The sequence below is a fragment of the Copadichromis virginalis genome, linkage group LG6 (assembly GCF_057382275.1).
Source record: "Copadichromis virginalis isolate Kocher_CV1m ecotype Utaka linkage group LG6, C_Virginalis_male_GT1.1, whole genome shotgun sequence".
Classification (NCBI taxonomy): Eukaryota; Metazoa; Chordata; class Actinopteri; order Cichliformes; family Cichlidae; genus Copadichromis; species Copadichromis virginalis.
This window is the reverse complement of record NC_140623.1, coordinates 19,199,374-19,216,684: the sequence shown is the minus strand read 5'-3', so window position 1 is coordinate 19,216,684 and position 17,311 is coordinate 19,199,374. Positions and strand designations below refer to the sequence as shown.

The 17,311-nt window shown below is 38.7% G+C and overlaps 2 protein-coding genes across 8 annotated transcripts in view; one reads left to right on the top strand and one right to left on the bottom strand.

Annotated features, from left to right (window-relative positions):
- Nucleotides 1-2,304: 2,304 nt before the first annotated feature.
- ppm1kb (protein phosphatase, Mg2+/Mn2+ dependent 1Kb) lies at nt 2,305-12,565 on the bottom strand. Of its 3 annotated transcripts, XM_085459072.1 has the most exons (8): nt 11,194-11,557; nt 9,495-9,580; nt 7,987-8,513; nt 7,777-7,877; nt 5,772-5,937; nt 5,495-5,639; nt 4,474-4,608; nt 2,305-4,187 (listed from the first exon to the last, which is right to left on the bottom strand). In XM_085459072.1, exons 3-8 carry the CDS (start codon nt 8,451-8,453, stop codon nt 4,056-4,058), a joined length of 1,146 nt encoding a protein of 381 aa, XP_085315198.1. In that variant the 5' UTR covers nt 8,454-8,513; nt 9,495-9,580; nt 11,194-11,557; the 3' UTR covers nt 2,305-4,055. The 3 variants fall into 3 exon arrangements, with proteins under 3 accessions (XP_085315198.1, XP_085315199.1, XP_085315197.1); XM_085459073.1 differs by lacking the exons at nt 9,495-9,580; nt 11,194-11,557 and adding an exon at nt 12,523-12,565; XM_085459071.1 differs by lacking the exon at nt 9,495-9,580.
- herc3 (HECT and RLD domain containing E3 ubiquitin protein ligase 3) overlaps nt 11,814-17,311 on the top strand; it is a 36,338-nt gene continuing 30,840 nt past the window's right edge. For 3 of the 5 annotated variants that reach the window (XM_085459068.1, XM_085459066.1, XM_085459070.1), the window contains exons 1-2: nt 15,253-15,330; nt 16,510-16,860. In XM_085459068.1, coding sequence (XP_085315194.1) covers nt 16,638-16,860 — 223 coding nt within the window. In that variant the 5' untranslated portion in view covers nt 15,253-15,330; nt 16,510-16,637. Of the gene's footprint in view, nt 11,915-15,252; nt 15,331-16,509; nt 16,861-17,311 lie in introns of those variants that run through there. The other 2 variants (XM_085459067.1, XM_085459069.1) reach the window with 2 other exon arrangements.

Below are 17,311 nucleotides of genomic sequence, written 5' to 3'. Positions count from 1 at the left end.
CTCATTTTTCTTTTTTTCCGTTTTATTCATACAAAAGTTAGCCAGATAACTTCATTATAGCATTTTCTATAGTTATGCCACTTATAATAAATCAGCTTATCCCCCTTTTCCACCAGAGTTACTGGTTTCTTCCAGGAGTTGGAATATAATGAAATCTGCATCTGGCAATCTGTTGTTTAGCTACCCACTACTGTATGGGGTTACACATGAGTGCTGAGGGTCAGAACTTAATAGATTGTAGCTGAAGTAGTTAGTAGAGCATCTATCCCCTTTTAAAATGTCTAGAAATGCAGTTTAATAGTTCTGGACACTTAATTCAAGGGGTGACTGACAGATACACAGCTTACAGATTTTTAGGGGGTGGGAATTTAAATGTTAATGTATCATTGCATTGAAGTTTGCATACCTGGCTCATCTTACACAAACTTTTATCGTCAGTCAAATTAATTAAATATGTGTGGCTAACTTTAGTTTGTCACAAGAGAGAATATCTACCTGTGGCATCCTGGTAAAGTAGATGTACTGCAGTAACTTTGTGTTTGTGATACTAAAGCCCAGAGTGTGACTGTGAATGCTGGATTTCAATGCCTGCGTGTAAAAGAAAATTTATATCTGTGTCTTCATGCAACTCTTGACTAAACAGGATCAGGTTTCACAGGAGAGCATAATGGATTTATTGCACAAGATATAGTCTCTGTTAGGTTGCCAACAATCCTGTGAAGACTGTAGAGAACTATGATCCTAATTTTAGCAGCATTAGATTGCAACGGTGTGATGCTGCGTCCAGAGTTTGAAAGAGTCTGCATGTGTGCATTAGTGTGCCTATCAATTTTCAACATAAGTGCGTTAGGAAAGCGGTCTTATGTAACTTCTTTGGTGTCACGGAGTAACTCTACTCTGTGGAAGCTTCCACCTAAAGACGTCTACTGCATTCATGTTCAGAAGGCAGGGATGGAAAACGACTCTGGAACCCACGACAAGGAAAGATGTGAAGCAATGGCTGACACCTGCAATCCCACTCAGTGCTTCTTGCCGTGGATTCTGTGGTGGATCCATTGGATCAGTGTCAGAACAAACATTAACTTTGAGTTCTGTCTCCCCTTGGTGGCCTTGGGAGAAATCTCACAGTGGCTCAGAATATTCTCTCAGAGTATCTCCATGCTGTGGTCATGTATCCTTGTGGCACATGGCACTTTTCACATAGATCTGAGATGGCTGCTTTCTGACTTACTTTTAAAGTCTTAAACAATATGTCATTCATCTATTTAGTCAAGCCGCTCAACCTATATAACTCCAAAACATGTAGCCAGATGCTCTCAGTGCAACCGAAGTCTCGATTCAGTCTCAGCTGCAGACCCTAGACTAATGCAATAACCTGCCACTTGATATTTGTACTGTAGTTTATGCAGTCTTTTAAATCCAGCCTTTTAATTGAAGTTCAAAGTCAAATTCAAGTCCCATCAGGCTTTTTATGTTGTGTTCCCCTTTATTATTATTATTATTATTATTATCTTGTTTTATTCAAATATGTTCGTTTGATTTTGTTTTATTAATGTGTAGTTTCATGTGGTTTTAAACCAACCCGTAAAGTACTTTAAAAAGCAACATGGCTGACCAAAGTGCTGTAGAAATCAAACTGACATTGACCACAACTGAGTGAATGTCTAGTTTTGTCTAGTTCTCCATTTACATTTGGAAATTTCTTGAATTTGTTCTGAGGATAAACAGGAAGTTTTTTTATTATTCGTTTGTCAGGTTGTTTCCCCAACAACTTAAAGCAGTTTGAATCTACACAATCAATCCAGATAAAAATGAGATTTTTTTTTGTTAACTGAAAAAAAAAAAAATAATAATAATAAAAAAAAAAATTGTGTTCTTGTCTAACTGACAACAATTAAGATTTCATTATTTATTACGTATACCTGTTATTTAATTAGTCAAGTAGGTGGAGCAGAGCTTCCTAACTCTGGACTCAATTAAGGTGTCCAAGATTTATTTTTCAGACACCTGCCTTCTTTAATTTATCAAATTCTTCCATACAATTTGTAATTTTCTAAATAAAGATGACCAAGTTTGAGCTCGTTGGCAATGTTAAAAAAATAAATTTAAAAAAAAAAAAAGTAAAGAAAAATCTGGAATATATGTAGACATAATGCAAAAATAAATATTTTAAAAAATATCAATGTTTTCTTATCTGTTTGAAGTGGCATGTAAACTGCTCTGTTGATGTAAATCTTTCACTGTATGGACAAAAGCATTCGATCACCTACACGAGGATAACAACACGTCCATGTTACAAAGAAAACTGTTTCTAAATGTATCGTTTTTTATTGAAAGTGTCACAAGCCGTTTAGACCAAGAGTACAGTACTAACAGTGTCGTTCAAACGGTCACATTTGGGTCCCAGGTGCAGATCCAACACCACAATGATTATATTTCAGAGGCAGTGCAACAAAGTACAGTAAAATACTGAACACAAGGTTAGAGAGTAACTCTGACAGAAGGCTTGTTAACTATTTTGAAAATCATACACACAAGCGCCTTTATAATATCCAAAGTCCCGTTAGATACAAGAATAAGGGAGAGAAAATATATTTACATGAACATTTACAAGATGACAGTTTATACAACATTAGGAACTCACAGATAAAATAATGCTGATAAATATGACGTGCTGTATTTCTTTAGCCTTAACAAGGACAAAATAAAAGATCACACCACCAGCTCAACGGATTAAGTCTGAAAACACATCCACTCACATAAGGTCAGCCAACACGACTTGAGCAGCTTAGTCACACCTATAGCCTACAGAGACTGGTTACATTGTTTCAGTTTAAGCAAACATTCACATTGTCATACATGGCTCTTAGCTAAACAATTCTCTAGTGTTGCATTAGGTGTGCTTTGTTGTGTCTGACTGACACACAACGGTGGAAAACCAAAAATAACGCCAGGTTACTCACACCACAGGTCCGTGTCTAAAGACCTGCATGTGTAGAATATTCTGATGTGCCAAACGTAGCTGAGATGTGAAGAAAATATAGGTGAGACCAGTTTTCCAGGTGTACATATCACACAGATGATTATTTACAGAACAGAAACAGTATGATTCAGTACCTCAAACACTTAAGTCCCCTTTAAAGGACCTGTTGCAAATCAAGCAAGCCTGGCAAAGAAACATAAAATTTCATTTTTATTCCTATATAAATACCAAGTTCAGTCACCAAAATGCTGTCCAGGCAGCTCTGTTCAAAACCTTTACATCTTTTAAGATTGTCCAAGTCTTCCAATAACTTCTGCGGCTCTTTAAGAAATTTTGTTTTTCTTTAAATATAAAGGAAATTTTAAAGTGTTGGTTTGCAACTAAATGTACAAGAACAATTCTTATAGGAAAGCTATATAATTTAGATATTTTAAATTTGCCATAAAGTTTTTAAGGCCCAGTCAGTGACTTTATCAGTGACACCAGTTCTTCAACCAAGGTGTGGGTTTCACAGCAGCTGATGACCAATCACTGTAGTTCAATTGCCCAACCCTGACTCCTTTTGTTGCACTTGCTCCCAAAATTAAAATGGAGAAATGGTCCAAACTTAAAACCTGTGCTCTTAAAACTGGTGGGATACATTTTCTTTAAAAATGTAGGTTAACAATAAAAATGAAATTGTGAGTGAGATTGTGGTGTGATGAATCTAAACTGATAAAACAACGTGTGAATGGCAGAAGAAGGTGAGGAATTAAATCTGTAGAGCAGGCTACAGATTTAGCCAACACACATTCCCGTCTGCTGCTCACACACTTTTAGCACCTATGAGGTCATTGGCTTGCTAGTAGATACAACCTTGTATAAAGGGAGATTTACCCCCATGAATTCACTGCCTCTTTGTTCACACAGGCAATAAACATCATGCAACTGTAATTAATGTTGTAGCCATTAGGTGTCATTATTTCGGCAAACCACACACTTTTTACAATGTTTCTTTACAGGAAGCCAAATGTATTGCACATGTTAACAAAGTCTTAAACAGACCTCGTCCTTTCATCCTATGTCCCGCAGCCTATGCCCAGCGACCACTGGACACGAAGCTTCTGCTGAAAGAGAAACTCGTGTCTGAACTCTTGTGCTTTCCCCAGGCACCAAACGGCACCACGATGATTGTGCTGTTGTCCTCTGAACCATACTGAATAGCCTTAAAAAAACAAAACAAAACAGAGCACCGCAATGTGAAGCACAACAAGGTTAGAGAAAGTCATCGGATGAATGATAAATTCAAGCAAAAATTAATCTTCTGTAGGAAATTCCAGACTTGAGGAAACATGGACACGGTTTTGGGAAGCTTTTTTGTGTCTAACAGATCATTTCAGTACATGAGTCAACCAAAACTTAATGAAACCCAGCAACAAACAACTTTGTAGGAGAACAGGTAACACATTGACCCATGGGCTAATATTCAACAAAAGCATCAAATGTTTTACCTGCTCAGATATTCTCTGTGCTGCCTCTTTGGGTTCGTGACACTGGTTGATGACATTGCAGATCTCCTGGCTGTTCATAATAAAGTTAATGCCATCTGTGGTCAGCGCCAGGAATGAGTCATGGACATTGTGCAACTGAAAGGGAATAAATAAATAATACTTTATAACAGACATTAAAAAGACAAATCTACTGAACTATTACAAGAAGATGGTAAGACTGGCTTTACTGTCTTCTTCAGCGAACAACAGATGTGAAAATGTGCTGTTGCAGAGATCTGCATTAAAACAGTCCATGGTTCTGCCCAATACACCAGCAATGTGGATTTTAAATCAAACAATCGTGACGTACAAAATACAAACAAAATATTTTGCAGTCATTTTTATAAAACAGTCCCCATTTTCAGTGCCTCAGAAATAATCGGACAAACATTTTAAATATAAGGATTGTTTTTAAACACCTGGGTGAACTTTGCAGTCAGTGGCTAAGGTCTCACCTAATGCTTTCCTCCCTCGAGCTGCTCGGTTAGGGCTTTCCTGCAGCCACCTTCAGTTGTTGCTTGTTTGTGTCTCTCTGTGACTTCAGTTTGGTTTTTAGTAACTGAAGACATGCTTTGTTTGGTTACGATCATGTGACTGACTTGGCCATTGAATAATATCAAATTTCTTTCCCTCAAGAAGCTCTTGGGTTGTTTTTCCAGTTTGCTTTAGGTCATTATCATTTGCACTGTCAAATTTTTTTTGCAGCATGACATGCACACTTCAGAATTCATCCTGCTACTTCTGTCAGCAGTCACATTACCAATAACCCCAGTGCCTTGCTTCCATTGGCAGCCATATGTGCCTATACACTAACATTTTTGTAAAAACCCTCAAAAGTTTGAAAGTCAGTTGCATCTTTATTGTCTGATTTAAGACCCACTGTGGTGGTGCACAGAGGAAAAATGACAAAAACTGCATCTTCTGAAGATAACATGTATCAAAAAATATATATTTCAGTGACAAACTAAATTTACAAACCTACCGTTACTCTTTTGGTCTCAGGTTCAGCAATGACTCCCGTCTTCTTCAGGTCAAAGTCTCCAATGCTACGCGTCATTGCCAACCTGCCATTGACATTTGGCTGCCCCAGGCTATTCCAGGTGATAAACCCCCCACTCTTCTTTATCCTTTAAACAGGTGCAGATCGGTATATTAGTACATGTATGCTACGAAGGCAGGATTCTTTTCAGGGCACTTACAATTAATAAAAAAGAAAGAAAAAATGAAGTTTAAAACCTGCTTTTAAAAGCATCATGTACCTGTCTTTTTCGTCCTTTCTCTCAGGGGTGTGGTCAACAGTGAGTTTAAGGGCCTTGCCCTTGCGGCACAACATGACACGACTGTCACCCACGCTGCCGACCACCAGCTCGATGCCGTCCCTCAGCAGGGCCACGGTGGCGGTGGTTCCTGCGTTCATCCCGGGTGCTACAGAGACATACGAGAAAATCTCAAGCTCCACAAAGCCACTGCCCATAGTGTTAACAACAACATGGTGTATCTCACGCACTCGCAGTCACACGCTACAACATGAACACATGGGTGGGAAGCCATGTAGTAGACTTAGAAAAAACTACAGATATTCACACAGTAAACAACAGAGGAGGCAGTCACACATGCAGGTTGAACTGTTGCAGAATAGAGCTGAGGTCCAGAGCAAATGTTACAGCAGGTAAATCTAAAGCTGAATCCAAAAAGATAATAAATAACAACAACATTTATCAGTGCCCGATACTGGGCCTGATACTCGTAAAGCAACACAGAAACATCAGAGAATGTCATAATAGTGAGTTCAGCATTTTATCTTTCCTCTTATGTTCACCATGGATGCCTCTAGGGTTGAGAAAATATAATAAGTCAGTCACAAGAAATATTATGTTCAACTGACTCAGTAAAGTAAACGACTTGCGTTTTAAATAAATAAGAAAAAAATGTTTTATTTATGCCAAATGTTGAGAAATTACTGGAACAAAGAAGATTAACAAGTTTTACTGTCAAATATTTGACATTGGCAAACAATGTTCTGGTGGTAGATAAATAACGGTAAAATTTTATGCAATTAAAAAGTTTATCCTTTCCTCTCCTCAGAATTAAATGAGCTGATAGAGACTTAACGTTCTTTAAAGCTTAATCTGAATATTAAACATGGACTGGATCTGTCGCTGACAACATAAATCTCACACAACTTTCAAACTGAAGCACTGTCTCACAAGAAGCGTTGCATACACTTGGTGAGAAGAGAAAAATCAAAAAGAGAGATAGAGATAGGTAGAGGCAGAGAGAGAGAGAGAGAGAAGTGAGAGAAAGATAGGGAACCTTCCAGTAGTCCAGGATTTAGGACCCGCTGGACTCTCCTTCAATATCTAGCCTCTCGTCATCCACACTGGTGCCAAGGGCTTCCAGCTCTTAGCTGGCTCCGCAGCTGCCGTAGATAACATGCACACACACATACAGGCATATTGGGACATTTCACAGAGTGAGGCCAAAGTGAGGCCATGTAACAAGTACACTAGCGTTCATATATCATTAAACTTAAGACATAAAAGGTGGTTGAGAAATTTCAAGCTAAGCTGATGAATTTTACAGAAATAGGGCAAACATGTAAATTAGATTTATTGAGGGAAATGTTTTGCATTAATTTTTTTGAGTTATACTCAAACATTCCTTAATAAAAATGCCTGCTTTAAACATAACACTTTGCAGACAAAGAAAAGTAAACAGATTGGTGACAAATTAAAGGAAAACTCACTATTAACTAATTATGCAAAGTCTTTAAACCTCTACTGACAGATCTGATTCTGTCCAAATGATATTCTCTCACTAGGAGGTACCTCGGGGTAGTGACGTTCTTAAATGGTCGAGATCTGATAACAGCAGTCAAGAATTCCTACAATTTTCTCATTAATCGACCCACTGGGTAAACCCTGTGTGGCGTCACGCATGTAAGGTAAAGCTGTTCCGTTTATCCAAATGTGTACTCTGATTTTTCCTTTAATTTGTTACCTTTCTGTTTCTGGCAATGTCGTGCTGGAAGCAAGAAAAACACTAACATATCTTCTACGCGTAGCTAATTTATTCATGAATTATTTAAGGAACTTGGGGGGGAAAATGACAGACCTCTAACCAAAAGTGCTCAGTGGGGAAATCCAAAGCTTCAACGCCTAAGTAGGATAAGTAAATTATGTTTGAAGAGAGAAGAAACAAGTGTCATCACATAAAAACAGAGTACACAGCATATCCAAGAACATATAATGTGAAAGCACCTACCATTTGGAGAGAAGTGCAAATGCCTTGCTAGAGCTTTGTCTACTTCAAGGAAGGCTTTTGTTAAAACTAATTCCAGATTTTCCTCGTCTGCAAGAAGGTTCCTTGAGGAAATCAGAAAGAAAAATCACTTACAGAGCTGTGACATCTGACATTCACATTATTCAGAAATGAATAAGCTACTTGTGACAGCGACTCATATGAACTCCTTACGTGATATATTTTTCCATGTATTTTTCACAGAAGTCAGCTGCCTCCGATCCACCGTGCCCATCAAACACAGCAAAGTAGAGCACCCTGTCGGTCAGCTCGGAGACGCGGTAGCGGTCTTCATTGTCCTTGCGTTGACCAATGAGCGAGGCGCAGCCTACCTTGGATAGGCTAACTTTGGGAATGGGCTTGCCGTAACGAATGCTGGGGGGCAGCAGGATGGGCTCATCGATACGATTGTCCCAGATTCCAAATGAATCCCAGGTAGTGGGGCGGCCGCTGCTGTCTGGATCAAAGCGTGTATTACTGTGCCGAGTTTCTGACGGGGTGTGGAACGGTTTGCGGAAAATGAACTGGAAGTGGCTGTCATGCTGGACTGGAAGGGGGACTACGCTCATCTGTACAAGACCGGCTCGACCCACGTGAAGACCACTGCATCTTGCCAAGCGTGCGAGACAGGCTGTTGACATCACCCTGACAGCACGAACACCTCGGAAGCCACTGGATGGAGAGGCAGAACAGTGTACTGTCTGGACAAAGCAGGAAAATAAGAGAAAAGGAAAAAAAAATTAAAATCCATCATTTAGACTGGGAACACAGCATGACAAAAATCTTTTATTTGTTTAGGAGGAGGCTCCATTATGAGGACTAAAGGTCTCTTCAAACTAGAAATCATTACACAAACACAAATCAGATAGAAAAAAACTGAGATTACACAAATTCCTTCATATTTTTGAAACATTTGAAATGTAATCCATCTAGTAATAAGTGACAAATACCTCCTAACTATTACTAGCATCTGATACTAATCTTGATCATTTGCTTAAAAATAATCAAGTGGTTACTTTTAAATATACTTAATCGATGTTGCATTAAGACTATTAGATGACGTCATCTCCTTGAACCCCCTGTGAACTTCCTGAACCTTTTATTATTTGACAGAAAATAATGACAGGCAGTAACTGGAGCCCAACAGGTCTTGTGTTCAAGACCCCATGTTCACACATTCACCACGTTCAAATAAAAATTTAGTCAACTAACAATAAGAATCATCCTCAATTCTAAATTCAAAGTGTTGCGCATTTACTACTGTGAAGTTCCATTTAAGGATACCACAGGGATTCTGTGTTTGCCGACTAACTACTAAAAGCTTTACCCAGTTTTATTTAATTTTATTGCTGATCTTCCAAGAGCTGCTAAACAAATAGAACGTAACATAAAATGACATAAAATTATGTCTAATACTGTGCAAAAGCCTTGAATCATTCCACTTTTCTTTACATTTTGATTGAAGGTCTTTCAAAGTTTCTTTTGGACACTGGCTGCTTTTTCAGTTCAGCCCTTATACTTGACCATTTTTGTTGTTTTTTTAAGTTACTCAACATCGACCCATGAATCATTTAAGTATTTACACAATGCGATTCAAGAGATGAGCCAGTGTTGTGTCTACACACAACAGACAACTGGTTGTCTTTTTGTGTGTGCAATCTTTGCACACTTTTCTTGCTCACCTTATGTAGTCCTGTGTTGATTGTCTGTTAAATATAGCACCGTGGTCTTGGAGGAACGTTGTCTTGCTTCACTGTGTACTGTACCACTGCACATGGTTGAAATGAAAATAAAGCCACTTGATTTGACTTGAAATAACCAATCTTATCCTTTTTATCTTTAGGCACTTGGTTAGTAGCGGCCTGTCACATAAAGACATTTCTTTAGTTTAATCCACAAAAAACTCCAAAGATAAGTTTGACAGAACAGAAGTATTTTTACACCAACAAAGTTTTCAAAAAGCTGTTGTTTGAAAACTCTGCAATATGTGCTAAAATAGAAAACTGAACAAGTACACAGCAAAAAATATAAGTAGCCTAAAAATTAGCTTAAGAGTCATTAGTCATAGATTTGCCTCTCCGGATCCCGAACCCTAACATTATTGAAGCATTGTGGGATCACCGTCAAGGAAAATGGAACAAAGAGCACCAAGCATCCAAAGAAGAGCTTCGAATGTCCTTCAAAAAGTCTGGAGAACTAGTCCTGAAGACTGTTTAAAGAATAAAAGGTAGTCATTCCAAATATTGACTTTTAAGCTTGTTAGAATTATAAAAACTCTGTATTTACCCCAAATACTTGATTTCCAACTATTTCCTATTTTCCCAGGAAAACGTAAAGAAATGAGAGGTCGCTCAAAACATAAACAACACATAAGCATATATTCTTAACAATCTCAACTAAATGTAGCATATGCAAACTTTTTTTGAAGTTCATTAAGATTATACAGATTCCTAGCATACTAAAGAATGAAGAGGCATAAAATAATTGAAGGTTATAGCTCAACACTAGCGGAGATAAAGGTCATTATAAAATTTAACAAACTTTACAATTTACTCTTTGCCACCAACAAACCATAGTCTTGCCTGTTACTTGGCATTTACGAAATCCGTGTCTGGCTATTGAACAACAAGGTTTGTCGAGTTGAAAGGACATTTAAAAAAAACAAACAAACCTTCCTTTCAGTAACAACAACACGCACAGCCTTTTTCGGACATCTACTATAGCAACCTCAATTCACACTATTGTACACTTAAAATTTAACATATATGAGCCCAGACTCTTTTTACTGTTAGTAAAACCTATAGGAGAGTGTTAAAGCCTTAACAGGAACTTTCCTCACTGTGTACAGGGCTTCTTATGGGTTAATAAGCAACATTTACTCGGACAGCATTAATGAATGACCTTTATTGTATTTGGTTTAATTAGTGAATAAACACTGATTAGGGAGAATTTCCGACGTGCTATATCGTCCATATGTTGTAAATCATCTCAGGGTAAACCGTGTATTCATGTGCGTCAACATGTCTGTGAAGGTTCTCAGAATGTGCGTCAAAGGCAAAGCTAAAGAATGATGCAATAGCCATTAAGCTAACTGCTCCACTATCGATCCCAATATCATAAATGTGTGAGGCACTTAGAAGTGCTATCCTAAGAGAATCTGAATAAGAAGCAGTCCTTAATAAAATGCAGTTTCAATACACTTACGAAAAGAAGCAGTATATAAACGGTAACGTCATCCATTTTTCATATTAGCATTAACTAGCTAGCTGCAAACGATAGCTCTGTAGCACGCAAGCTAACAAGGTAGATAGCATCAGGTAAAAGTTACCATTTCGTCTAACATTACCGAGATTTCAGTTGCATGTTGACTAAAAGCCATACCTCGAGAGTTTCAGATGTATTCGTCAACTTTAAAGATCCTTTGCTTGCTTCTTGTGGCGTGATAACAAATTGAATGAAAACGGTTGCCCCCTCGTCTTGCCTTGTTATCAAACAGCAAGGCCTATGATGTGACCGCACCAATCAAAATCTTGTAAGAGTATCCGCCCACATTGACGCCCCGTCTACAGCGCATAAAATTAGCCGAAAAAAGTCTTAATGGCAGCTATGGGTACCAATAATAAAGCTGCACCTCTAAGCGCCAACTGTCGCGAAACACCGAAAGGGCAATGTAGGAATAGAAAATACAATTTGTGACACAATGTCGTCATCCAAGCATTGATTTTGTTCACTAAGCTTCTGGTTTCTTTATGGCCAGGGCACTAATTTAGACCCGGAGCCTCCAGTAGGCAATTTAGGCCTGGGTGTTTACGTCAGTCCAATCTTTGCCTGCTGGAATCTAGGTTACTGGGTGGAGAACGAAACAGGGGCTGTATCCCAATTCAGGGTCTGCAGCCTTAATGGCCCACAAGGGCCGCGTACTCAAAGGCCGGAAGTGAGAGGCTTGTGAAATGGGACAGTCTAGCCTCCGTCTCGCTGCCCAGGATGCCTAGCAACCATGACACTAACAGCTGGAAACGTTTCATACAGCTTTGTTTGACAGAAATGAAGGAGAAAATCTTTTGTTCATTTGTTTGTTTGTTTCTACATGAGCTTTGATTTGGTAAGTATCTGAGGCTGACTGTGAAATCATGATTATTGGGCTTCACTTCTGTACTGAACAGTCATTTAAGATTAGCTAGTAAATAACAATTAGCTAATGTTGTTCATGAGACTAAAGTCATCTCACTTTGGTAATGTAAATATAATATGGCCAATATTAAAGTTATAATTTCAATCATTATTAGTTATTACAGCAGTGAATGAACTCTGTTTCAAATACTGAGCTTCAGTAAAGATTCAAGCTGCATTTGTTTATATTATTTATATTTCCTGTCACCTTAAATCTTCACTCAAAGACAGGTTTCTTTGACACTGTATATATAACTGTGTTATATATAGGAGAGACAAATATTGTTCTTTTAATATATTGGCATTACTAAAATTGTCTCAGTGCTTAATTTAAATATCCATAAAATCATCACATTCTCTGTAAGATTAACGTCAACAATTGAACGGTGTATATTTTAAAGTTACGGCTTTAAAACCAAGTTAGTACAAACATCGCTAATGTCACATAACTTTGCCGACATGTGGCCAACAGTAATGTTTTAATGTTCTTCGTTATTAAACATTCGCACATAAATAAGTAACATAATATTCAGTACTTACTTTTAAAAGTTTACTCTTCGGCCTCCCCTCTTCCGCCGTTTTTTTTCCGGCAAAATTATCCACACCCACTGCCGCGCTATGCATTCTGGGATATGTTGGGCCACGGAGTCCACCGCCACATCCTTAACAGAGGTGGGACCAAGTCATTGTTTTGCAAGTCTCAAGTAAGTCTCAAGTCTTTATCCTCAAGTCTCAAGTCAAGTCTCAAGTAATGTCAGGCAAGTCAGAGTCGAGTCTCAAGTCACTGGTGTAAAAGTCCGAGTCAAGTCACAAGTCTGAAACTTTGAATTTCAAGTCCTTTCGAGTCTTTAAAAAAAAAACGAAAAAATAATGTTGCAGTTATGCTAAATGTAAATATTAGACCATGTAATTTTAAAATCTGTGTTTTTCTCAACACATGACAAAATAGTGAACTTAGAAAATATACACAAATTGTGAAATTGCACCTCTTTAAAATGCAGCTCAATTAAACCTAGCTCCAAGAATAATTTTCACCGACAGTTCTGAGATAAGCTGCATGTTATTCTTGGATGCGGTTGTAGGACCAGCTTTAAAATCGCATGACAAAAATATCATACACATTTAAAAAAAACTGTATCACCAACATAGCCTGGACAACATTTGCTAGTTAGATGAAGTCAGCTATCTCATCTTAGCATATTTATATGCATATTTATAATCATACAGTTCTTGGAGTGAGTGCATACACTCATGAAGTTTAGTAACTTCCGGTCACTGCAACAAGCCCAGGTACAGTTTACCGACGGATGGGTGCAGGACCTTGAAATGCACCGTGTAGAAAGTAAAGACCATCGTACGTATCATAAGTTTACCAGTCTCACAAATCGTCTTCATAAATACACATTCCTTAACCGTTTATTAATAGGACCTTTGAGCTCAACGGTAATTAATTAGTAGTGGAAATAATTTCTGGTAGCATCACAGAAATGTAGCAGTGACAACAATACTGTATGCTGTAATCGTACTGGGCAATTAGTGATACAAAAAACCTGTTTTATCCTGTGAATAAAAGTATATGTTTTTGTCAGTGTACCATAATAACAGAAGCGAAACGCAATATTGTGTCAGGACAATTCACTATTTATGCACAATAAACAAAGGAGCATAGCACGACAATTTCTGTTCAGCGCCAGACTTGCTTGTAACCTATATCACCAATTATGTTATGAAAATGACGTATTAACTACTAAAAAACACTGACCTTCGTGTAAATGCTTGGAGCAGACTAACCTGTGAGCTGGAGGGTTCTGGGACGTTATATTTGATCTTTGAATGGCTGCAATCCAGGCCATCCGTTGCCTCTTTGTTACTTCAGAAACATGGCTCGAACAATTTCTCTTCAACGACGTAATCCGATAACAACCGATCTCTTTACCCGTCGGCTTCCCGTGGCTGTCATGCGACCGGCTATTGCAGTTAATAATACAACGGCTTCTTGACATTTTTGTGTTTCTTTTTATCGCTGTGTAACTGATTTTAATTGAAAGCCTGCGTGCGCTAGTACCGCTTGCCACGAGTTCCCAGAATCCTTTGCGGTTCTACCCGTGAATGACGTCACATTTTCAATCGCTATATAATATGCATGTTAGATTTTATATTTGGGGTAAAATATCAAGTCTTTTCAAGTAAACCGGTTCAAGTCCAATTCAAGTCCCAAGTCATTGGTGTAAAAGTCCAAGTCAAGTCACAAGTCTTAGAACATTTTTTCAAGTCAAGTCTAAAGTCATAAAATTAATGACTCGAGTCTGACTCGAGTCCAAGTCATGTGACTCGAGTCCACACCTCTGATCCTTAAAATTCAATGAAATGAAGGACGCATTTGAGGGCCGCATTTTCGAGCAGCCTTTGAATTGGGACAGCCTTCTCGTGTCGCTGTGACGTAATTGGCCTTAAAATGCGGCCTTTAAGGCTGCAGACCCTGAATTGGGATACAGCCAGTGTGTCAAACTCTTTCCATACCTGGGGGTAAAAGTGGAAGATAAGTCGTTAACTAGGATGAGTTGGATTAAAAAAAAAAAAGTCAAACCTCAAAATTTGACATATGTCAAGGTTCTGATATGTGCATAACGCTGTTATCAGATACATTTAGTGAAATAAACAAAATGTTTTCCTGCAATGAAAAAGTAGAAATAAATACATAAAACTGCAGAAAATGTATACACAAGTACTCAGACAGTACATCAGAATTAGAATAATATTACTTTATTGATCCCTAGGGGAAATTATCTTTCCTTACAATGCTCCATTATAAACAAATAGTAGAAAAGACAGTCCCTTGTGGTGCCCCTGTGTTGCTGATTACCTTGTCAGACACACACTGTGGGAGACGTACATATTGTGGACCACTTTTGTTGGATTTGAAGAAGGTGGGGGGGGGGGGGGGGGGGCAACTTCACTCACATAAAAAACATCACAGGACCTTCCAATACCTAACACAAACGTGAAACATAACACCTAAAAGACTTAGTTTGACGGGATGCTGACATGATTCAGATATTAAAATTAAGAGCCTCCGCCATTTTAAACAAAGCTTGTAAAAAAGTATTAAATATTGGGAAAATAAAATAGCCACACCAATAGATTTAATGTTCACGGACTTTGTTGTTACGCTAGTAGGCATTCACCAATTCGGACACAGCCATTGGTAGAGCCCCATGCTCGGCGGACCAATCACATTGTCTCCTGCCCATAACGTCTAGTGACGTAAGCAGCTGTGGCACTTCCTCGTTTGTTTTCTGGGCTGATGAACCGAAACCAGTCGCCCAAATTCAGAATGCATCTGTCAAGGTAAACACACTGTTTTAATTTTGCACCACCCAGCTGTAAAACAGCGCCGCTGTGCTTAGGTTGTGTTCATCGGCTAGCCAGCGGGTCTCTGGTTTTTAGCTATAAGACTGACAGCCAGCGCTGTTTTAGCCTGCGAACGTTAGTTAGCTATTAACTATAACGGCTTGTGTGGTTTGTCAGGCTCGCTAACAAACTTACTCAGGTAATGTCAGTGGGGACATTTAGCCACTGCTGCAGGATGTGTTTGTAATGTACACACAGCACGGGTCAGGAAGCTAACCTGACTTAACGTGCTGGTCCTCACAAACGATAAAGCAGCCGCTGACACTTAAAATACAGCTAAATATACAGCTAAGCGTATCTCACATCGAGCTACCAGTGTTTAGATAATAATAATAATGATAGCGCACTGGTAATACACGGGAGCAACTCACAGCCAAGACTGGTGTGCTATAGCATGCTAAACAAAGCTATAATGTATAGCTAATATTTATTTAATGTAACATTTAGTTAATGTTTACTAACTGCGATAAGGATGGTCACCCTGGGCTTTTGGTCCATTCCCTATATTTTCCTCCACCCTCCCAGGTAAATTAGTGCTTTCTAATACATGTGCCCGCATCCTCTCATCACAACTGTTTTCAGAGGTGTTTTTTGAATCACCTCTGAATCACCTTTTTCAGAGGTGATTCAGTTTAGTTTTTGCAGGGTTGTAATATAGGTTATACTTGTAATGATATAACTCATAGTATTAATAAAAAATATTTATATGGCGTTTATCCCAGTTACGATTTACACCTTAAACAGTGAAAATGTATAATATTTAAAAGTCACGTTTTTGGGACATTGTGAGGTAAAGCATACTCTCTATTGGCCCGTTTCTCTTTTGTGTATTTTCTGGCTTACTCAGTTGGTAATATTATTGTGCTAGAAGAGGCTGGACATTAAGGCGGGACTGCTTGGAGCTGCTTAAGCCAGGATTACACTGACAGGGTTTATTTAAATACACTGCCTGTTCCTCTGTCATCATGCTTACATCACTGTCACACACACCCACAGCAACCTCCGAGCCCGTCCTTGTTCCCTAATTGAAAAACTGTCAAGAGTTCACATATGGAGCAAAGTAATCAGCTCCTTACGAAGAAATATGCATAATCACGCTGTTTCTTTTGCTTCTAGGGTTGGAATTTACATGAAGAGGCGAAAGCGGGCCTGCTCTCGAGCTTGATCATTATAGTCTTCCTCCATCTGGCTGTCACTCTCTTTGCCTCTTCACATCGGTGCTCATTTCCTCTCCCTTCACCAACATGCTGTGCTGGGGGAATGCCAAGGATGGGCAGTTGGGTATTGGTGTGGAGAAGAACCCTGTGTTTGAGCCGAGGAACTGTCATGTGTTCAGTGGCAGGGGAATGAAAGAGGTCGCCTGTGGAAGCCAACACTCTGTGTTTCTTATGTATGATGGCAGTGTGTACACATGTGGCTCTAACAGCTGGGGACAGCTGGGTCATGACAAAGCAGGGACTTCCCCAGGTAAGCTCTAAATTGGAAACACCAGATTGGACCACCCTGGTGAACAACATAGCAAGTATGTTTGAGCATGTGCCTGAATTTGGACTGATTTGGCATGATTTGTCTTTGTCTGTGTTTGGCTGCACAAGCAGGAGGTGAATTGATGGTCTAATAAAAAAGTCAAATTGTATTCTGTTCTTCAACTATAGTGGAGTTATGTATTAAAAACCTAGCTCGTTATTTTGCATCTTTTACGTTTAAATAAAAGTGTTAATCAATTAAAGTAGTTATACAAATGGGCATGGGCTGATGATGAAATTCTGGGCCGTTAGTGATGTTTGGCTGACTTAGTTGCACATAACCAAGGTTAAAACTTATCTATGATGAGTGATTAGGCACACGAGCAAGATTGGTCTGCACATAGTTGTTTGAGTTAAAGAGTCTGTTTTATGTTTTGCCTCAAATAATAGAA